General features: G+C 43.2%; 1 protein-coding gene across 22 annotated transcripts in view; it reads right to left on the bottom strand.

The window, feature by feature from the left end:
• The window catches only part of scrib (scribble planar cell polarity protein), a 128,471-nt gene extending 113,375 nt beyond the window's left edge, over positions 1 to 15,096 (bottom strand). For 14 of the 22 annotated variants that reach the window (XM_088643259.1, XM_088643264.1, XM_088643267.1 and 11 more), the window contains exon 1: positions 13,827 to 15,096. In XM_088643259.1, coding sequence (XP_088499385.1) covers positions 13,827 to 13,985 — 159 coding nt within the window. In that variant the 5' untranslated portion in view covers positions 13,986 to 15,096. The remainder of the gene's footprint in view (positions 1 to 13,826) is intronic. The other 8 variants (XM_088643275.1, XM_088643276.1, XM_088643261.1 and 5 more) reach the window with 2 other exon arrangements.
• Positions 15,097 to 18,165: the final 3,069 nt, after the last annotated feature.

Raw genomic sequence — 18,165 nt, 5'->3', positions numbered from 1 at the left:
AAAAAGGAAACGATGAGGGTATTAATCCATCCAACCATCATGTCTTCTGCGTGTTAGTACTCCATGCAGATCTCTGTAGACCAATAAATTCCTCCTAAACAATAGCTATATCCACGATGTCCCTCTTGGATCCATGGCAGTGATGCAGCATCCAACTCAGATGGTGTACTACTCCAAACTACTCCAAAGTGGCATAGGGGGCAAAGTGTATGACATAATTAAATCAATGTATTCAGAGAGCAAATGTGCAGTGAAAATTGGAAACAAAAGGACTAAATTCTTCACCCAAGGCCGCGGGGTGAGACAGGGCTGCAGCCTGAGCCCAACACTGTTCAATATCTATATCAATGAATTAGCAGGAATGTTGGAGCAGTCTGCAGCTCCTGGTCTCACACTACACGACACAGAAATCAAGTTCCTGCTCTACGCAGATGACCTGGTCCTGCTGTCGCCCACAGAACAGGGGCTGCAGCAGAACCTGGCATTGCTGGAGCAGTACTGTCAGACCTGGGCACTGACAGTCAACCTGGACAAGACCAGAGTTATGGTTTTCCAGAAGAAAGCCAGACCTCAGGGAAACAGGTTCAAATTCACACTGAACAACAACACATTGGAGCACACATCCAGCTACACATATCTCGGTCTCACCATCAGCTCTTCCGGGAGTTTTGACCTGGCAGTGAAGACACTGAGGGAGAAGGCACTCAGGGCTTTCTACGCAATAAGAAGGAGGCTCTTCAACATCAACCCACCAACAAGAATCTGGCTCCAAATATTTGAAAGTGTAATCCAACCCATTGCCCTAAACGGCAGTGAAGTGTGGGGTCCCCTCACAGACCAGGATTACACCCAATGGGACAAACACCCCACAGAAACTCTGCACATGGAGATCTGTAGAAACATCCTCCGTGTGCAGAGAAAAACTCCTAACAACGGGTGCAGGGCCGAATTAGGCCAGTACCCACTATTGATAAACATACCGAAAAGAATATTAAAGTATTGGCTACACCTAAAAAACAGCGACCAAAATTCCTACCACCACAAAGCCCTGCTGAGCCAAGAGCTGAGCCCAAAACAGAGCCCCCTGAGCCAGCTGGTCCTGAGGCTCACTGACCTGAGCCACACCGATACTAACCAGCCTCAGGACAGCACTGCTAGAGCACCACAACTCAGACCCAAGCACATCACAGCACAGATCAAACAGCAATATCTCACACACTGGGACACACACACACAAACACAACATAAACTGGAATGCTACAGAACCCTAAACAGACAATACACACTAGCCGAATATTTGACCAAAATAAAAAATAACAAACATAAACAGACCCTGACGAAGTACAGGCTCAGTGACCACAACCTGGCCATAGAAACTGGGCGACACAGGCAGACCTGGCTGCCCAGAGAGGACAGGTTGTGCTCCCACTGCCAGCGGGGAGAAATAGAGACAGAGGTGCACTTCCTACTGCACTGTGACAGATACTCTGGGATTAGAGAAACATTCTTCCCAAAATTCAGAAATCTAATCCCAGAGTTCCCACACCTGCCAAAACCACAACAGGTCCCAATCCTACTGGGGGAGGGAAGAGGGAACTCAGTTGATCTGGCAGCCCAGTATGTGATCTCCTGTCACAGCCTGAGGAACAGTGAATCTGTCTCCCAATAATGCGCCAGCCGCCTACAGTATATGTCAATATTTTATAATATGTCTTTGTTGTAAATGTCTGTAACATGTCTGTATATTTTATTTTACTTCTATTTTTTGTCTTGTTCCATGTTAATTTTATTATTTTTATTTGCTTTGGCAACACTGCTTGTACCCATCGGTCATGCTAATAAAGCACCTTGAATTGAATTGAATTGGTGCCCAGCCCGGGCTACAACCGGACATGTGGGGAGGAGAATAGGACAGGATAGAATAGGATAGTTTTGTCAGTTAGTTTGGATAGATCTTCCTTTATCTAAAGGAAAGACAGACTGTGTGTACTTCAGCAAGCATAGACAGAAGCTGCAAGTACAGGCTCTGCTCTGCTGCACTTCTGTCAGATTTACATAATGCTGAGATTTATATAATTTTTGCCTATCAAGAAACTCAACACCCAACAGAAGATCCAAACTGCTTTACTAGCTTCAGCTTTTGCACAACTCCAGTTGTCTGACTTTTGTTCACTCTGACCTAAGGATACCTTCACAGTACTAATCATTGAGTTAATCAGATTGATTTAACATTTCCTTCTCTAGATCACTAGCAGCTGATGTTATAAAAGAGCAGCTATGCACAGACGCATTTATCATATTCAGATTTTTTCACTGGACCCTGCAGCTTTTAACATAATAGGATCATAATAAATATCTGCAAAAAATCTGTATATCTGCATAATAAATATCTGCAGAAAATCAACAAAACTACAAAATTAAGAGAACTACAAAATAAACTAAAGTATACAAAATACCTTAAACTTGCAAAACTTTAAGCCATCAAAATATTTTACAGAGTGTTATGTGTAGTCTTCTATTTAATGTAATCTGTACTAATTCACATCAATTCTGCTCCTGAACGCGTTTTTTTATATTTCTGCTCAGCACAAATAGGCGATGGAGCACACTGGCCTGCTTGACAACTGGAAAAACGAACCAAGACAGCAGGCAAGACTTCCAAGAATGTGGGTACCCCCTCAGCAGTGCACTCACTGTTCTCGTCAAATACCATACTACATGTTCACAACCAGTTCACAACACACTACCCGCAATCTTTCATACAAATGTATTCTTCAGTTTGTGTCACTCTTCCTTTTACCAACAACGTAGATAAAATGCATAAATGCTGCAATGTCCTGATCACAATGGACTTCATTACTGTTTAGGCCTACACAAAGATTCCTTGTGGTAATATTACAGCTAGTTTTAACTAATGAAAGCAGCACAAGTTTTTATTTATTTAAAAGAAGCTGCTACAAGTGAACTTTTTTTCCCCTCTCAGTGAGTACCTCTTGTTTCCTTCAGCATTATTTCAGCCCCCCACACCCCCCTCTACTGCCAAGGGGGCCACATTCTCCCATCTCTGATATCTGAGACACCCCAGTGGACCTCCAAACCAAAGCTGCCTACAACACCGTTTCCCCAAACATCCCAAGAACGAAAACGTTTCCCCTGCTGATAACGTAGCTCAGCTTCCAGTTACACACATTACTCTAAGTTTAAGCTTGCTGCGTTGTCTTTATGAAAGGGAAGAAGGGGAACGTTTGTGCAGAACAGCCTGAGCTTGAAAACACAGAACAATAAATGATGCAGTGAGTAAGTGAAAGCAGTCTTGCATATCACTGAAAAGGACAGGGAGGGAAAATTCACGTTCTAAGGGTGAAGAAAACTGGGGAGCCCTTAAGTGTCTGGGACTTGGAACAGCTGTGTCTCCCACCTCTCCACATCGATGTGTCTGGTCCTCGGACCAGACTCCGAAGCAACTGACATGCAAAGTCTCACACAATTAAGAACATCGAACCATCTAGCCATCACAGCTGGCATGAGGAAGCACACACTTGCACATGATACTGCACAATAAAATGGAAATGCCCTGATACACGTATTCACAATCCTCAGAAACACTGAAAGTCAACCCTGTGGACGTCCTCAGCGGAGGAAGACGTGGGTCCACTCTTCTATGTGGAAAATTTAATTAAATAAGGAGGTGGGGAGGTAAGAGTCAGAGCTGTGTGAGTACACAGTATTGAAAATAGTGATCTAGTCTGTGAGTTTTCCCATTATTACGTCTTCCCTGATTTTCAACACTAAAAACCCGAGGGCCATTTTCCAGGTTTCCCAGATGGAAGGGGATGTAGAAACCCAAACCGACCCTTCTGTTGTTCTATATCAGTGGTTCTCAAACTTTGTGGACCAAGTACCACCACTGATCAAACCAAAGCATCCAAGTACCACGTACTAATCATCTTCTGATAGGAACCCAGAAAATCTCAATGACCAACAGGAGCACACACTCATAAACACATATAATAAAAATACCACTGAGGATTTAGTTAATTTGGATCGTATTGCCTCGTAGTCGTTTTCCAACGCTTGCTAACACTAGCAGTGCTGTCAGTGTTGGGTACAGAAGAAGAGCTAGTGTCAGGGGGCCAATAGGGTTACTATACATCCGGATTTTCCCAGACATGTCCTCAATTTTGATCCTTATATCTCCGTCCGGGGAGAATTTCCAAATATCCAAAAATGTCTGGGATTTTGACCCAATTATTTTCACCATGAAGAATAATTAACAAAAGTTTTAAAGATAGTTAGAAAGAGAGAGAGAATTTCTTAACTTCTCTATTTCGCTTCACAACCTACGTCCTCATTCAGTTTTCGTCCTGTACGTGTATGATTATGTAATGAAAGAGCTAAACTGGGCATCAATATCAGTGTCTTAACTCAGTCTGTGCAGTGCAGAAACATTCCTTCGAAAGGCTCCCTATTTTGTTTATCATTTTCCTACCCTCAAACGCAATGCCAATGCAAAAGTGTAAATTCACAGCAGAACAAAAAAATTAATTTCCGTGTTTTCTAAGTGGCAGAGAAGACTGGGAAGCTGAATGTTTGGTATGTAAGCCTGGTATTTTTATCTCCGTGGCAAATAAAGATGTACTTGACTTGCAAGCTCATGTTGACTCAAACACAAAAAGGCAATTCAAGGAGAGGGTTTGTCAACCAAATTAACAGATTTTGTAATGCTATTATTGCAGCAGAGTGGACTTATGCATTTCACACATTTAATCATCATCATACTTACTTTACCAATGACCATAAAACGTGGGACATTTTGAAAAGCCTCTCCATCCCCACCCCCTTCCCAGATAAGGCAATAGGAAAGTTAATCAGGGTGTCCTCTTTTTTTATGTTCAAATAGGGTTATCCTAGTGGCCGATGTATAATCCTCCTCATTCTTAATGGGTGTGCGTGATCTATCGGAGCTGGCATCAGTATTCTTGGCATCTATTCCTTTCAGCCATGACATAATACTTGATTTTTGCGAGGTATTTATTTTCGATCACTTGTTTTGTTGGCAAATGTGGCGCTAAGCTGTGTCTTTGAAAGCTGAAAGAGGAGTACGAACACTCATTAGCGTGCTGTATCGATGTAGCTAAGTACATAGGCTGTGTATTTGACACAAACTAATTTTATTAAACTAGAAAATATGAAACCCATCTCAAGCTTTCTGAAACCGATTAAGTAAATAACAGATGAAAAATGTACATAATTTTTAATTATTCAATTTTGAATTCCCAACTTTTCAGCGCACACAACAAATTTCCAGGGTTATCTGGACTTTTCAATACTTCAGGTGATACACCTGGAGGCGCTCTGCGTACCATCAGTGGTACACATACCACGGTTTTAGAACCACTGTTCTACATCATTCCCCTTGCTGACAGGCTCCAACTTACACTCTCTGTTAAGTGCTGATAGGATCCTTTGTCCCGCATGAGTACCTCAATCCAATCTCTTTTCATCCAGATCGAAAGTTCCTCTGGTTACATGGCACTGCAGGACCTGGCTCAAATCTGCTTAACAAAGCTAAAATAGCTCAGAACTCCTGGTAATGTGCAGTGCCGTAAGACCTTAGCGACCCCTAACCATTCTGTGATAGAAAATTATGCAGATCTTTCAGTATATATAATATATAGTATATAATCGCTGAATATAGCCATTGTGTCCATTTTAAATCCTGCGAAGACATAACCTAGCGAAGTGGGCATTTTGAAACTGTATATGTTCCGCAATAGAAGTGCATGTTTTTGTTTTTGCTAAGGGCAAAGAGGACCTCTTTATAAAAAAGAACTGATGCAGAAAACGAATGAAAAGGAGCTTAAGTGGAGCAACACTGTCCACTTTCAAAACGAAAGTATCGGACAAGTCATCGTGCCATCTTGCTTCTGGAGAATTTAGATAACTGGATCACCACAACTCCAGGGGCACCTCCACATGAACCCAGCACCCTCTACCACCCCTGAGGATTCAATACTGCACAGACTGCCTGAGTTCTGACTGCACCCCATTTATTTTGGGGCTGTGTGGCAAAGGGCACTGAGACATTGTGTGAGAAGTTGCACTGTCCTGACACGGTTATGTTCATGCTGGATGTACCAGAACTTCCTCGAACAGACTGCACTCAGCCACCTCCTGCCAATGTCTTTACTTGCATACACTTTTCAGGGCACTTTTTAAATGGATTTTAGCTCTGCATTTCCACGAGAGCTTTCCTTCCCTCCCACCACAGCCTCTTTCCAACTTTCAAAACCTGAACAATCTTTCTGTCATCTGAAATCTGCTACCCACAAATGCATGTACATACAAATCGTCCCGATGCAACAAGCTGAAAGAGCGCTATGCTGTTTTCTCTGGAGGAAGCCTCTACTCTGAAGGGCCTGCTCAGACTGTGTGGCCCATCGGAGGGCACAGATGAACACTGCGGATCACTGCCCTCTTTCACTCCAGCTGCTCTGCCCTCAGTCTTCACTGCAGCCTCTGCCTAGAAACAAAGCTCCCAGCCTGTGCTGCGGGACTCTCTATTTACCTTCCAGTTTCTCCTAACTGAGGATGAATCCATGGGAGCCTGTTCTCATGGCCAGGCCCCCGGGCCTGCTAAAGAAGGAGCCTCCCTCTTGACCCCATGGCACTAGTACACATCAAACAGAGAGCACACTACCAGTAACCACTACCAGCCTCCCCGCTAATAAATAATTCCTGACAGCTTTCTTTTCCTACCGGATATTTCTCTGCTTCTTTACTCCCTACGTTTTTCTTCCACATCCTGTAACCACTTCATACCCCCACTGCCGTATTAAAATAAACACACCCTGAAAAGCAGGGCTATCCCCATAGACCTTGCATGGCCTTTGCACAGATATCAGCCTGGCTCATACCTGTCCCCTTCAGACCTGTCACAGGCCACAGGGCCAAAACCGCTCACTCAGGCTGTCGTTTACGTGTAATCCATTTTCATCTTGGCAATTTGTTACACGTTCTTTCATTTGTAAGTTGATGCAGCTTCAAAGTGGCAGTTCCAGTGAATTTCCTTACAGGACGCAAGACAGCCTTAAGGGATAAGAGCCTGGATAGGGAGTGTACAACCACCAGGAGTAAGAGGATCCAATAGTGAACAATCCTGCTTTTCCAGGAGGAGATTAAACAAATGTGAACTGCTCAGTGGGAACCACTGCAACCATCAAAAAGCCTTTGAGAATACACATGCAGACACACCTAGAGTCTTTAAAATGCCACTAGAAAGGAGAAGATTCAGAAAATCTTCAAGGTTCCTGAGCTGCCTGTTCAGTGACATTTACTGGAAGTGCAGAGAAACTGGCAGGCTGAAGAGTTAAGAGAATAGGACCCATACAGACAGAATAACTATCAGCACAGCACTTCACTGCTTATTTACCGTTTCCCTTCTGGACTTTTTCAAAAGGACTGGAAGTACCTCTGACAGATTGTTGGGAAGGGTGATAAATTTCATTATGCTCCCCTGAGCTCTCTAGTATATCTGCTAACAGTCAGCTCGTACCCTCCGATCCCCAATAAATCCAAACTATTCAGACGTGAAAAGGTCTAGATCGTGTATAAATAACTCTACAAAGACCATGATGGAACATGAGTTCAAGTGCGTTTAGAATCCCACCACACAGTCTGGTTGTTTTATTGAAATAGATTAGTTAATCTAAGCGTTAACCAAAAAACTTTCCACAAAGGACCCACAACCAGATCAGAAAAAAAGCTGAGCAGCTGAATCACAAGTGTATGCAAGTTATGTAAAACATGTTTTTAATAGGTCATCAGACTGAAGGCAGGTGTTGGAGACCTCTAGTTCATCCTTGACAGCGTACGCAGAGGAGCAGGGTCTGGAGCACCTGCTCGTTTCTCATTGTAACATGTTTGCTAAACAGGGTCTTTGTTTAACTCCTAAGTGGTTCATTCAAATTGGCACAGTCCTTTACCCATTACCAATTTGGCAGAAGAAGGAAAATGAGTTAATCAAATATTAAACCGGAATGCAGAGTTCTCAGTAAACAGGGTGAGTAGACAGGGCCCCACTCACTCAAACTTCTGCCTTTTCCCAGTCTCTTAAAACAATTATGTACCACAGTTTAACAATTATATACCACAAAAGGTCATTTGTACCTGTGAAATGAGTAGAATGTCAGTCACAAGTCTTTCCTTTTATTTTTTTGTTTCCATACTACACTGCAAATTTGTTCCTTCTCTTTCAGCTTCCTTCTCGCCTGGATTAAACATCTTTAACAGAAGTGTAACGTAGTAGTGTGGCTCTTGGCATCAGGAGGCTCTGTCAACTCTTTCTGTGGTTTCAAAGCATTAGAAGATGCATTTGTATGGTATTGTCATGACAAGACAGGAAGTAAATTAAATACCTGTGTCCTCCATTGTCCAGCTATATATTGTGTTTTCGGATTCCTTCTGTCCATGTACCCAATCTGTCTTTGTTTCTATACACAGGTGTTTTTTGTATGGCATATGCCCTATGTACATACTCAAGGTCAAATAAATGTGTGTAGCCCCCAAAGACAGAAAAATGTCTCCATTTGAAAAGAATTTGACTTGAGAGAGAGAGCAGCATTGCCTCTTGGAGAAGAGCTGCAGCTTGTGTCCCAGTTGCTTGCTCTGTGGTTTTGAGTGATGGTGCTGAAGGGTCCTGTGTGCTGCCAGATCTGCAGGCTCTGTGGTCTGTGCCAAAGGCAGGTAGGGCGACGCGGCTCTCTTGGGGGCAGCTTTTGTGAGAGGTGTTTGCTGGTTTTTAATTGTGACTGTTGTATTATCCCTGTTGCCCTGGAGGCATGACAAGAGCTGAGACAGCGAGAACTGTGAGAAGGGAGAAGTTGTAGGATCACTTCATTGGCCATATACAATACAAATTAGGAATTTGTATTTTCGCATACCCCAATTTGCTGTCCATGAGACACACAGACAGGGAGAGAAGCTTGGGGTCCAAGTGCAGGATCAGCCATTGTACAGCACCCCTGGAGCAGTTGGGGTTAAGGGCCTTGCTCAGGGAGTAGGATTCCTCTGCCAGCCATGGGATTTGAACTGGCAACCTTCCAGTCACAAGTGCAGATCCTTAGCCACAGAGGGTGTACAAGTGTTTCTGGGTATTGTGGTGTCATGATGCTTTTTAAAGTCACAGCGCTGTGTTGTGATAGAATGCTGACCACACTGTAACCATTGGCTGAGCAACTTATTGACTCATGACTGCATTTCCTCTTTTTCCATGTGAGCCAATCTTGCCATCTGATGGTATTGTTTCATGCCCGTGATTATAGTACTTTCCTGACTTCAGTCAGTGGTGGGTTTTCTGAATTTGAGCTGTATGGATTTAAGGGCAGGACAGTAATAATAATAATAATAATAATAATAATAATAATAATAATAATAATAATAATAATTGCTTACACTTATAGCGCTTTTCTGGACACTCCACTCAAAGCGCTTTACAGGTAATGGGGACTCCCCTCCACCACCACCAATGTGCAACATCCACCTGGATGATGCAACGGCAGCCATAGTGCGCCAGAACGCTCACCACACATCAGCTTTCAGCGGGGAGGAGAGCAGAGTAATGAAGCCAATTCATAGATGGAGATTATTAGGAGGCCATGATTGGTAAGGGCCAATGGGAAATTTGGCCAGGACGCCAGGGTTACACCCCTACTCTTTTTGAGAAATGCCCTGGGCAGCCAGTCTGAGCAGATGGGAGATCCTCCCACTGATACACCTCACTGGCTACGGTGTCATCTACATCACATGTCCTGTCTGTGCTCTGTGCCTGGTCTGTCTTTTTTTTACTGAGGCAGTAGATGCCAGCTAACTATTCCAGGAAATGTATATATAAATACTTCTCCACTAGTCCTTATTTAGCCCTGAAAGGACTGTTTTGTGGTTAAATTTTTTTTTTTGCATTCACTGCAGAAATGAAACTGGGGATTTCAAGATACACCACCCTTGAATTAACACCCAGTTTGGATGCCAACAATACACAATCTCTCATGCCGTTCTTTTTCGCCATGATCAATTCTACACCACACGTTTCCATGGCAACCTGAGCACACACTGCAGGCCCCCCATCCCAGAAGCAGGAGACAGGAAAAGCCTCTCCCTAGGGCCCGTGTGCTCTATACCACTGCCCCTGCTCACACCTAGGTCTGGAGTGGCAGAGGGTATTCCCACTTCTGCACCTCCTATCACTTGAAAGTATTAATTGATTACTTTATCAGTCAATATTACTTAATTTATCATGAAGACTAGAATTTTTCTGGTTTTAAAACTTCACTGAGAAGTCAAATGATACCAATAAAATACTGAAATTCCATAGCTGGGGTCAGAAGTGACTATCACTTCCATGTTAACAAAGGTGGAAAACCTGGAAATAATCATAAACCAAACCAGTTCAGAACTCAACTTGCAATACAGGGGGACCATCAATTACCAGCAAGGTAGACCACACTTACATTATTACACAAATGCTTCCATTGTACTCTACAGAGTACAGCCTGCGTCCTGTTGCCTTTTTATAAGGTGAGACAAACTGTCCAATGGTTGTCAACGTTTTGGGAGGCTGAGACCCCACTACTCCCAAAGCTTTACAATGTCTCTCAAACGGCACTGTTACCAGGGCTTGAAGGATAATCATGTAGGACAAGGCGAGAAGCCGCTTGAGGAGCTAAGTCACCTTCTGTGTCCTCATCAGCTACAGCCCAATGCACAGCCTTGTAGCACTTTCATTCCCTAGTGTCACTGAAGAAAAGATTTCACAACCTTTGCAACTGCATCAATGTATGGCCACCTGATTAGTAAATAATCTCAAATTAAAACAAAAGGTAAAAAATAAGATCAGCACACTAAGTAAGCACAAGAAAGGATTTTGTTTTACAACTCTTTAACGTTCATGAGCACACCTGGCCAGAACTTCACTCCACACTCTTGACTAAGCTCCTCTCTAAAATTCACTTTTGTTACAATGCACACACAGACAAACTCTACTGTCCACTCTGCACCAGATCTTCCCGAGCACAGCGGTGCGCTGCATGTTACATCCTTGTTTAAAAAGCACTGCCTCACTCTTCCTTAAACTAACATTTGCTCCCCTGACTTGCTCTGGCTGCCAGGGAAACACACCTGCAAACAACACCCATGAGACTCGCTAGCCACCGTGAGATGAAGAGCGGAGCTTGCAAAACTCAGCTCATGGTGGGGAATTTAAAAGAGGCAGAAGTGCTGTTCGGTTCAGGCATAGCAGAAGCAAATGATTCTATTAACACGCCACGGACGTTTCTGTTGAAGTGCCCTTTAGACTCTAGGTTATCCAAGTGTCTCTGCCAAGTCTGCTAATCTCCTGCATTCGATACCGTTCAAATCACACCCACTGTGCCACACAGACACGGCCATTTTAAAGCAGCACTTCAAAGGATTGTGCATTATTTATTTTCATCTCTTAGATCCTTTCTGTGAGCCCTGCGAGAACAGGTTTAGCAGAGACCCCTTTTTGAGGTGGGGACAGAACACCCTCCCAAGGATGGGTGCGAGCTGAAAGAGAAGGCCGCTTGAATTCGAGATCAAAACAATTGACTTTCCATCATGTGATTCTGTAAATGCTAAGCACCTGTTGCATGAAATGAAACTGACCTTAAGTGCAGCAAACTAACCATGGGAAAACAGTTCGCAGACAGGGAAGGTTTGACCTGGTGTGTCTCCAGCCATCGCTCACCCTCTGGTATTCATGCTAAAGGGTTCATTTCTCACCTCATACGCTATACCTCCGACAGCTTTTGTTAATGGACAGCCTTCTGGAGCCTTTTACTCCACTACAAAATGTCCCCCACCTTCTCTGAAGCCGTGATAAACAACTCTGGCCGATACTTGGAAACTACACTTCAGTTAAAGGAAAATGTGTGACTTATTCTCAGCCTGGCCCCTCTACAATTATTTTTTTGGGGAAAAAAACAGGAGCCTGAAGTGAAAATGTTCAAAACCCAAACAAGTTGCCCTTCTCCAGCACACGGCACATCCCTCACACAACAGCAGACTGATGCCCCAAGCCCCAGCTTACACCGACACCCTCTCAGCCTGGCAACGTCAGGGTTAGGGATGCCACTGACATTCTGGGCATGAAGTGTACCTGCCACTGGGCCTGAGAGCCATCAACAATACAATTACAACTGACAAAAACAGGGCTAAAAGAAGGCAGCGCTATAAAGGCAAAGGTTTTGCACACTGAAGATGAACCTTACTAATTCTGTCTTCATGCTCTTGTCATTACAGAGTACAGATCTGATTACAGGTGGAAAACCAGATCCTGCGGAAATTCAATGGGCGAAGTGAAACACAGCTTAGGAGCTTTGCTCAGCCTTACACAGAGAGATGGATACCTGACAATTCAGATGACCACTCCTCACCAGCTCTCCGCCCAAGAGTTAGACCCACTCCTTGTTCATATCTCATCCAAAGGAGGGATCTCTTAAACCACTACACTTCTATGATGGTTCACATAGCCTTCTCTGCTTCACTGCAGCCTTCCTGGTCAATGCCGGTCTAGGTTGGTGACTTTCCTCAGCCACTTTGCTCTTGAACCAAATTACAACTCACGTTGCAGCATGTTTGAGTCAGTGTTCACAAATACTACTGAGGGCACTGAGAAGCTCTGACATGTGGAGTAAATGTGGAGGGCTTTCTCAGGGTTCCGTAGAGTCCAGAGCCTTTAGAAGGGTACAGGGGATTAAAAACACAATAACTGCAACTCTGTGGGGATTTAAGTCACCAGGGTGCCTCAACCTAGGGAAATACACTATGCCACTATGTCACAGTATGTCAACTAAAATCTCCAGGGGAATTAAAGGGAAAAGTCGAGAAATGATAATATAATTTTTACAAACACCTGAAAGTGCAGAGGCTGCTATGTGCATTTAAAATCAGAGACATCTGTCCAGAGTAAATTCCCTTTTCAATTTATCTCTTTCCTCTACCTGGAATGCTGTTAAAGAGCTAGGAGTGTACATGGGTCCTTCCCCATGGTTTTGTAAATAACGAAGAACAGGAACGCGTTACGCCAATCGCTCTGAACCTCACGAACCGTACTTCACACCCCTAAAAGACTTTGCTTCCTTCTCTAAATTTTCCATTCGTTTCGAAGAAATGGAAGGGACACGCTGTACTTTACAGATAATAGGCGAAAGCACCACTCACATTAACGTATTAATCTGAATAAGCTCGAGCACCTGATAAACCAGCCTGTCACGTACAGAATATCCCGGCTTGTGGAGTCCACCAACACACTGACCACACCAGCAACACCATCGCTGTCAGTACCCAAGTCCCAGGCATTTATTCTGTAAATTAGAAATCTTGACTTTGCAACCTATGTCACTCAGGAATGAAAAAAAAAAGTTGAAAGGAAATCTAACTAAAACAAAGGAAGGTCATCCTTGGATTAAGAGGGTTCAAACTTCTTGCCAAAGCAGTCGAAAGTGCGAACTCAGACTCCAGATTTCATGCCCTACAGTAAACTACAGTACAAGTGGTCGTGGCACTGCTTCGCTTTAATCTATTTGATTTCCCCCCACAACTAAAAGTCACCCTTCCGCTCTCATCACACACTACCGAACTTTCCATTTCCATTCCTGTCTGAGACGGTGATGACACGGTCACGGCTTCCCACTCGTGTGCGTCGGGTGAAATCCTGCTCCGGGCTGACTGCGAGGACACTGGCGGGTCTCAGGTACACCAGGGGGGCGCTCACTGGTGCCCGGCATTCAAACCAGCCCCTGACTTACCTTAGGCAGTTCTCTTAGTTGGTTGGCATCCAGAAGCAGCTCCTCTAGACTCCGGTTGTAGCGGTATATCTCCTCGGGCACCGTCTGCAGAGAGCAGTGCCGTTTGTCCACCGACTCGACGTGGCGATTGCAGCGCCACAACGGCATACACTTCAGCATCTCCGACAACCGCTGGGTAGAGGACACCGGGGCTGATCAGGCACTCCGCATCGGAGAGCGAGGGAGTGTGGGGGAGGAGGAGGAGGGAGAACCAAAACTGTATCCAGCACGACCGAGAAAGGGGGAGGAGGGGGAATCCACAAAATCTAAGATCTGCTATGTCGATCCACCGAAAAGATGCCGAGATCCAGAAAACAAAGGAGAAAAGCACGATATTGTCTCCACTTGTCTCGGAACAAAATTTTGCAATTATCCAGGGATTTCAATTTGCAATTTGCTTTTGAATTAAGAAAAACTTATCAAGCGATCTTGTGTTATGTACCAAATTAAAGAAAAGCACGGTAAAATAAAAATTCCTATTTAAAAGATTTTTTAAAGCTAAAAATTCTTATAAAAATGTTAAACTAGTTAGCTTTGGACACCTTACTGACAAAGCTCAGTGTCTTTCGTGAAGTCTGAGCTCTTTCCACAAGGTCTAATATCAAAACAAAAGGCGACAGATTCATTCCAGATCCGATTCAAATCCCAGGCGCCGCTTTTCTTCCTCTTGTCCCAACGGGCTCCAAGCGCAACGCCTCCCCACGCAGAGACCTACTGGTCGCGCTCACCGTGCGGTGGAATGATCGAGCGGGTCCTCTGCTTGAGCTATTGTGTCGTCCAAAAGAAGAAATGTACAGAGCAAGCCAACATCTATCTGACACAAAAAAATTCACAACAATACACCACAAAATGCAATCCACACAGCTGTTTTGGCGCAAACTGGGAAAAATATCTGCAACGGTGCTTGCTTCTTTCTTTCCTTGCGCCAGGCCGGGGGGTGGGGGAGTGGGCAGAAGGTGTCGCCGGTTGTGTGGCTCTTTCTGCCGGGCTGCCACTCAAAGGAAAGTGCGGGCCACAGTCCAAAAAGGGGATCAGCTTAAGACCCTTTTAATATGATAAAATATTTCTGCTTCCGACTCCTGATAGCCACATAGATACGTCCGCTGGTAGTCCACCGGGGTTTCCTGTCGTTTCGCCCGGGTCTGCGTTTGGTGTATACAGCGCAACTCTGTCCCGGCTCTCGCCTGCCCGCTCAGCTCCGCCTTGTTGTTGTCTATGGCTCACCTCCCTCTCTCTCTCCTCCTCCCTTGTCTCTGAACTGTTTTCTTTTCAGTGCCGAGAAACCACAAACTACAGCGTGCCCTGCTGCAGTGGAGGGTTAACAGCACTGAGCCTGGCTGGTTGACTGTGGCGGCCTAGAGCGCCACCTGTCCAGCTCTGCCAGGTTGAGACTCGAAAAAGTCTACAGAATGGAAAAAAAAATCCACTTTATTTGCGTTACAAACACCTCTAAACCACAGGGTATTTAATCGTGGATTCAAAACAAGGGCGGAATTAAAGTGTTATACACAAGGTCGCTCAGATTACACAGCAAAATGCCATGTGGTCTAACGAGAATGTAAAATAAACTTTGCAGATCCGAATTCGTTCTCAGTTGACTTATTTAAATAAATACAAAGGAAATAAGGAACTCCTTTGTCTCTCTCTATCCATATATTTTGACGTTGGTCATTCTTTTCTAAGTTATTTGGTATTTTATGTGTCACCAAGGTTAAAAGTGAAAAATAATCAATTTCTAGACTTTACAAATTGTATCTTCTTTCAAAATGCTTTATAAGAACATTTTATAGCACACTTTTAAGCTCCTCAGTAGTTTTCTTTTTGCCTGCTGTCCACTAGCAGCTAAGTACAGTGTTACCTTGTGTAGCCTGATCCCATCAGACAGCAGAAGCTACAAGAGATTGGCCTGGTTAATACTGGGTTGGGGAACCCTCAAGGAAAACCAGGTTGATGTTGCAAGAGGTGTTGCTGGATCAGTAGGTGGCACTCTTCTCTGTACTAGAGGAGTATAGTGATCAGGAACACTGCTGAAGGAAGTGTAGTCCCTCAATTGAAATGTTAAACTAAGGATCTAACCACCTGATCGTTTAAGTCCTCACAGCATTTTGAGCGTTGGGGCATTGTTGGGGCTGGCAACCTTGTTAAACACGGGTCCAGGCTTGTACAATCTTATCTTCCTACAGGTTCTCCTTATCGGTTCAGGTAATGGGGTTGCTGGTGCACAATAGTAGTCCGGTGTCACCAGTTGGTGCTGCACTTCGTGTCCCTACCTGAGAAGTGCTTTGGGGCATTAAAAATGCTACAAATGAACATAAACTTTTAAAAATCCTTTTAGTACACAAAACAAGAAAAAAGTACTCCTTCAGCAGCTTAACTGAATCTGAATTGATAGCCAACAGCATTAGCTTGTTTTGAGATTACCCTGTTAAACTGCAAATATGTCACCCATGATTTGATTTATATAGACAGAAATCATAAATGAACTATACAGCTTTCCTTTCCAGCTTAAATGAATTTGACAGCTCAAAGGAACTTTAAATTGTCCCATGATCCTTCAGTTGTGCAGGATGTGCTCCTCCCACCATACATCTATTAATCATGGTAGGATAGATAGGTGGGGAATGGTAATCAACATAACTTAATGTAAATATTTGACTGAACTTAACTGGAACCTATGAAACTCTCTTCATTGAACTCAGTGGGATCATTGCACAGCAGTTACACTTCTATATTTACATGTGTAGCAGCTGAATGTGGGAGACCCAATGTGAGTAACCCATAAGTGGTCTCTAAAGTTTGTAGAAATGAATCAGGTGCCAGTTTCTCTGTGTTGATTGGGATATTAATATGATCAATGTTCCATAACACTTACCATCACTTGATTTAATTTTATCTTTCACTATTCATCCAAGCAATTATGTCTTTTTGTCACTTCCCCACATTGACTAGACAATGAATAATTTTTTACAGGCTTTTTTCTGCATTGCCCTCCACCATCATGTATACATGCTCTAGATTCCTACATTTTAGCCTGATATGCAGAATAAATAGCTATCCTATCTAAATTTATGCTACCTGTCTGAATAGCGGTATAATGATTGCAAGTCCACAGTTTTCTTAAATTACTGGTTTTGCAACTAGGTACCTATCCATTTTATTCTCTTATTTCCAATTTATCAATACAAGGAAATTCTAAGAAGTGCACAGGAGTCCTGTTTTTGTCCCATACTGGAAAGGTTACACAAGAGGAAAGATGCATATCTGGAAACAATTGCCAGACATTTCGTTTTATGGAGAAAGCCCAAAGACTTAGTTATTTTAAAAATGTTTCGATATTTGAGAAAAACAAACTGATATCTAATGAGAACACCCCTAACTGATAATTGAAAAAGTGAGTATAACATTTCTATTCTCCCTTAAATTCTACAATACAAATATGGAGCACTCATGTATCTTACATTCATGATCACTGGTCTGATGTCACATTTTGAACAAAGTTATGTTAACCCTGGTATATCCCAAGTCTAGTTCAAATAACCATGATGCAGAAGGTCTAAATGAAATTCCTCAACTCTAGTGAAAAAATTACTGACCACAAATCTTATCACATCTGCAGGCATCGCTCATTCAAGACTTGTGAAACCAAAGACAAGCACATAATGCCAACCTGCGTTTTAAAGGTGTATAAATTCCATACCAACCCAGCTGCTGACTTATCTATCCACTTTACTTTTATCTTTATATAAATGGAGAAAACGGAGCCAAGGAACTGGACACATTTCTAAAGAGTAAAAAATATATAGAAATCTATTTAATATGTTTATGGTGAAATTCAACTTCCCAGCTCATTTTTCCGTTTAAGAACAGTGGGGTGGCATTAGCAACACGCAAATGTAGAGAGGCATTAACAGAACTTGAGTTTTTCTTCCCTTAATTTTGGTCTCCTGCCATTGGATAATTTCCATGACCTTTCACTGACTGGAAAATCATTTCACGACAATCATAACTGATATCCTTGATGCAGGTGTACATCTCCATCTGGTTTAACTCATGGCCCAGGCATCAGTATCTTTGGCTCTCAACCTAACAGCAGCCAACAAGTCTGATCCTTCAATGTAAACAACTGTCTCATACCACTATGGAATAAATGCAAATATAACTTGGTCAAGGCAAAAAAAGACCAACAGAACTTGCAATACAATCCAGCAGTTAAAAGTGAAATCCAAAACTGGCTTTATCCCATATTATCAAAAGGGATGGAAAATCCTATTATTCTTTAAACAGAACTGATGGTTAACAT

The sequence above is a fragment of the Lepisosteus platostomus genome, chromosome 8, assembly GCF_059453375.1.
Source record: "Lepisosteus platostomus isolate fLepPlt1 chromosome 8, fLepPlt1.hap1, whole genome shotgun sequence".
Taxonomy (NCBI): Eukaryota; Metazoa; Chordata; class Actinopteri; order Semionotiformes; family Lepisosteidae; genus Lepisosteus; species Lepisosteus platostomus.
This window is presented reverse-complemented; position numbering and strand designations above follow the sequence as displayed.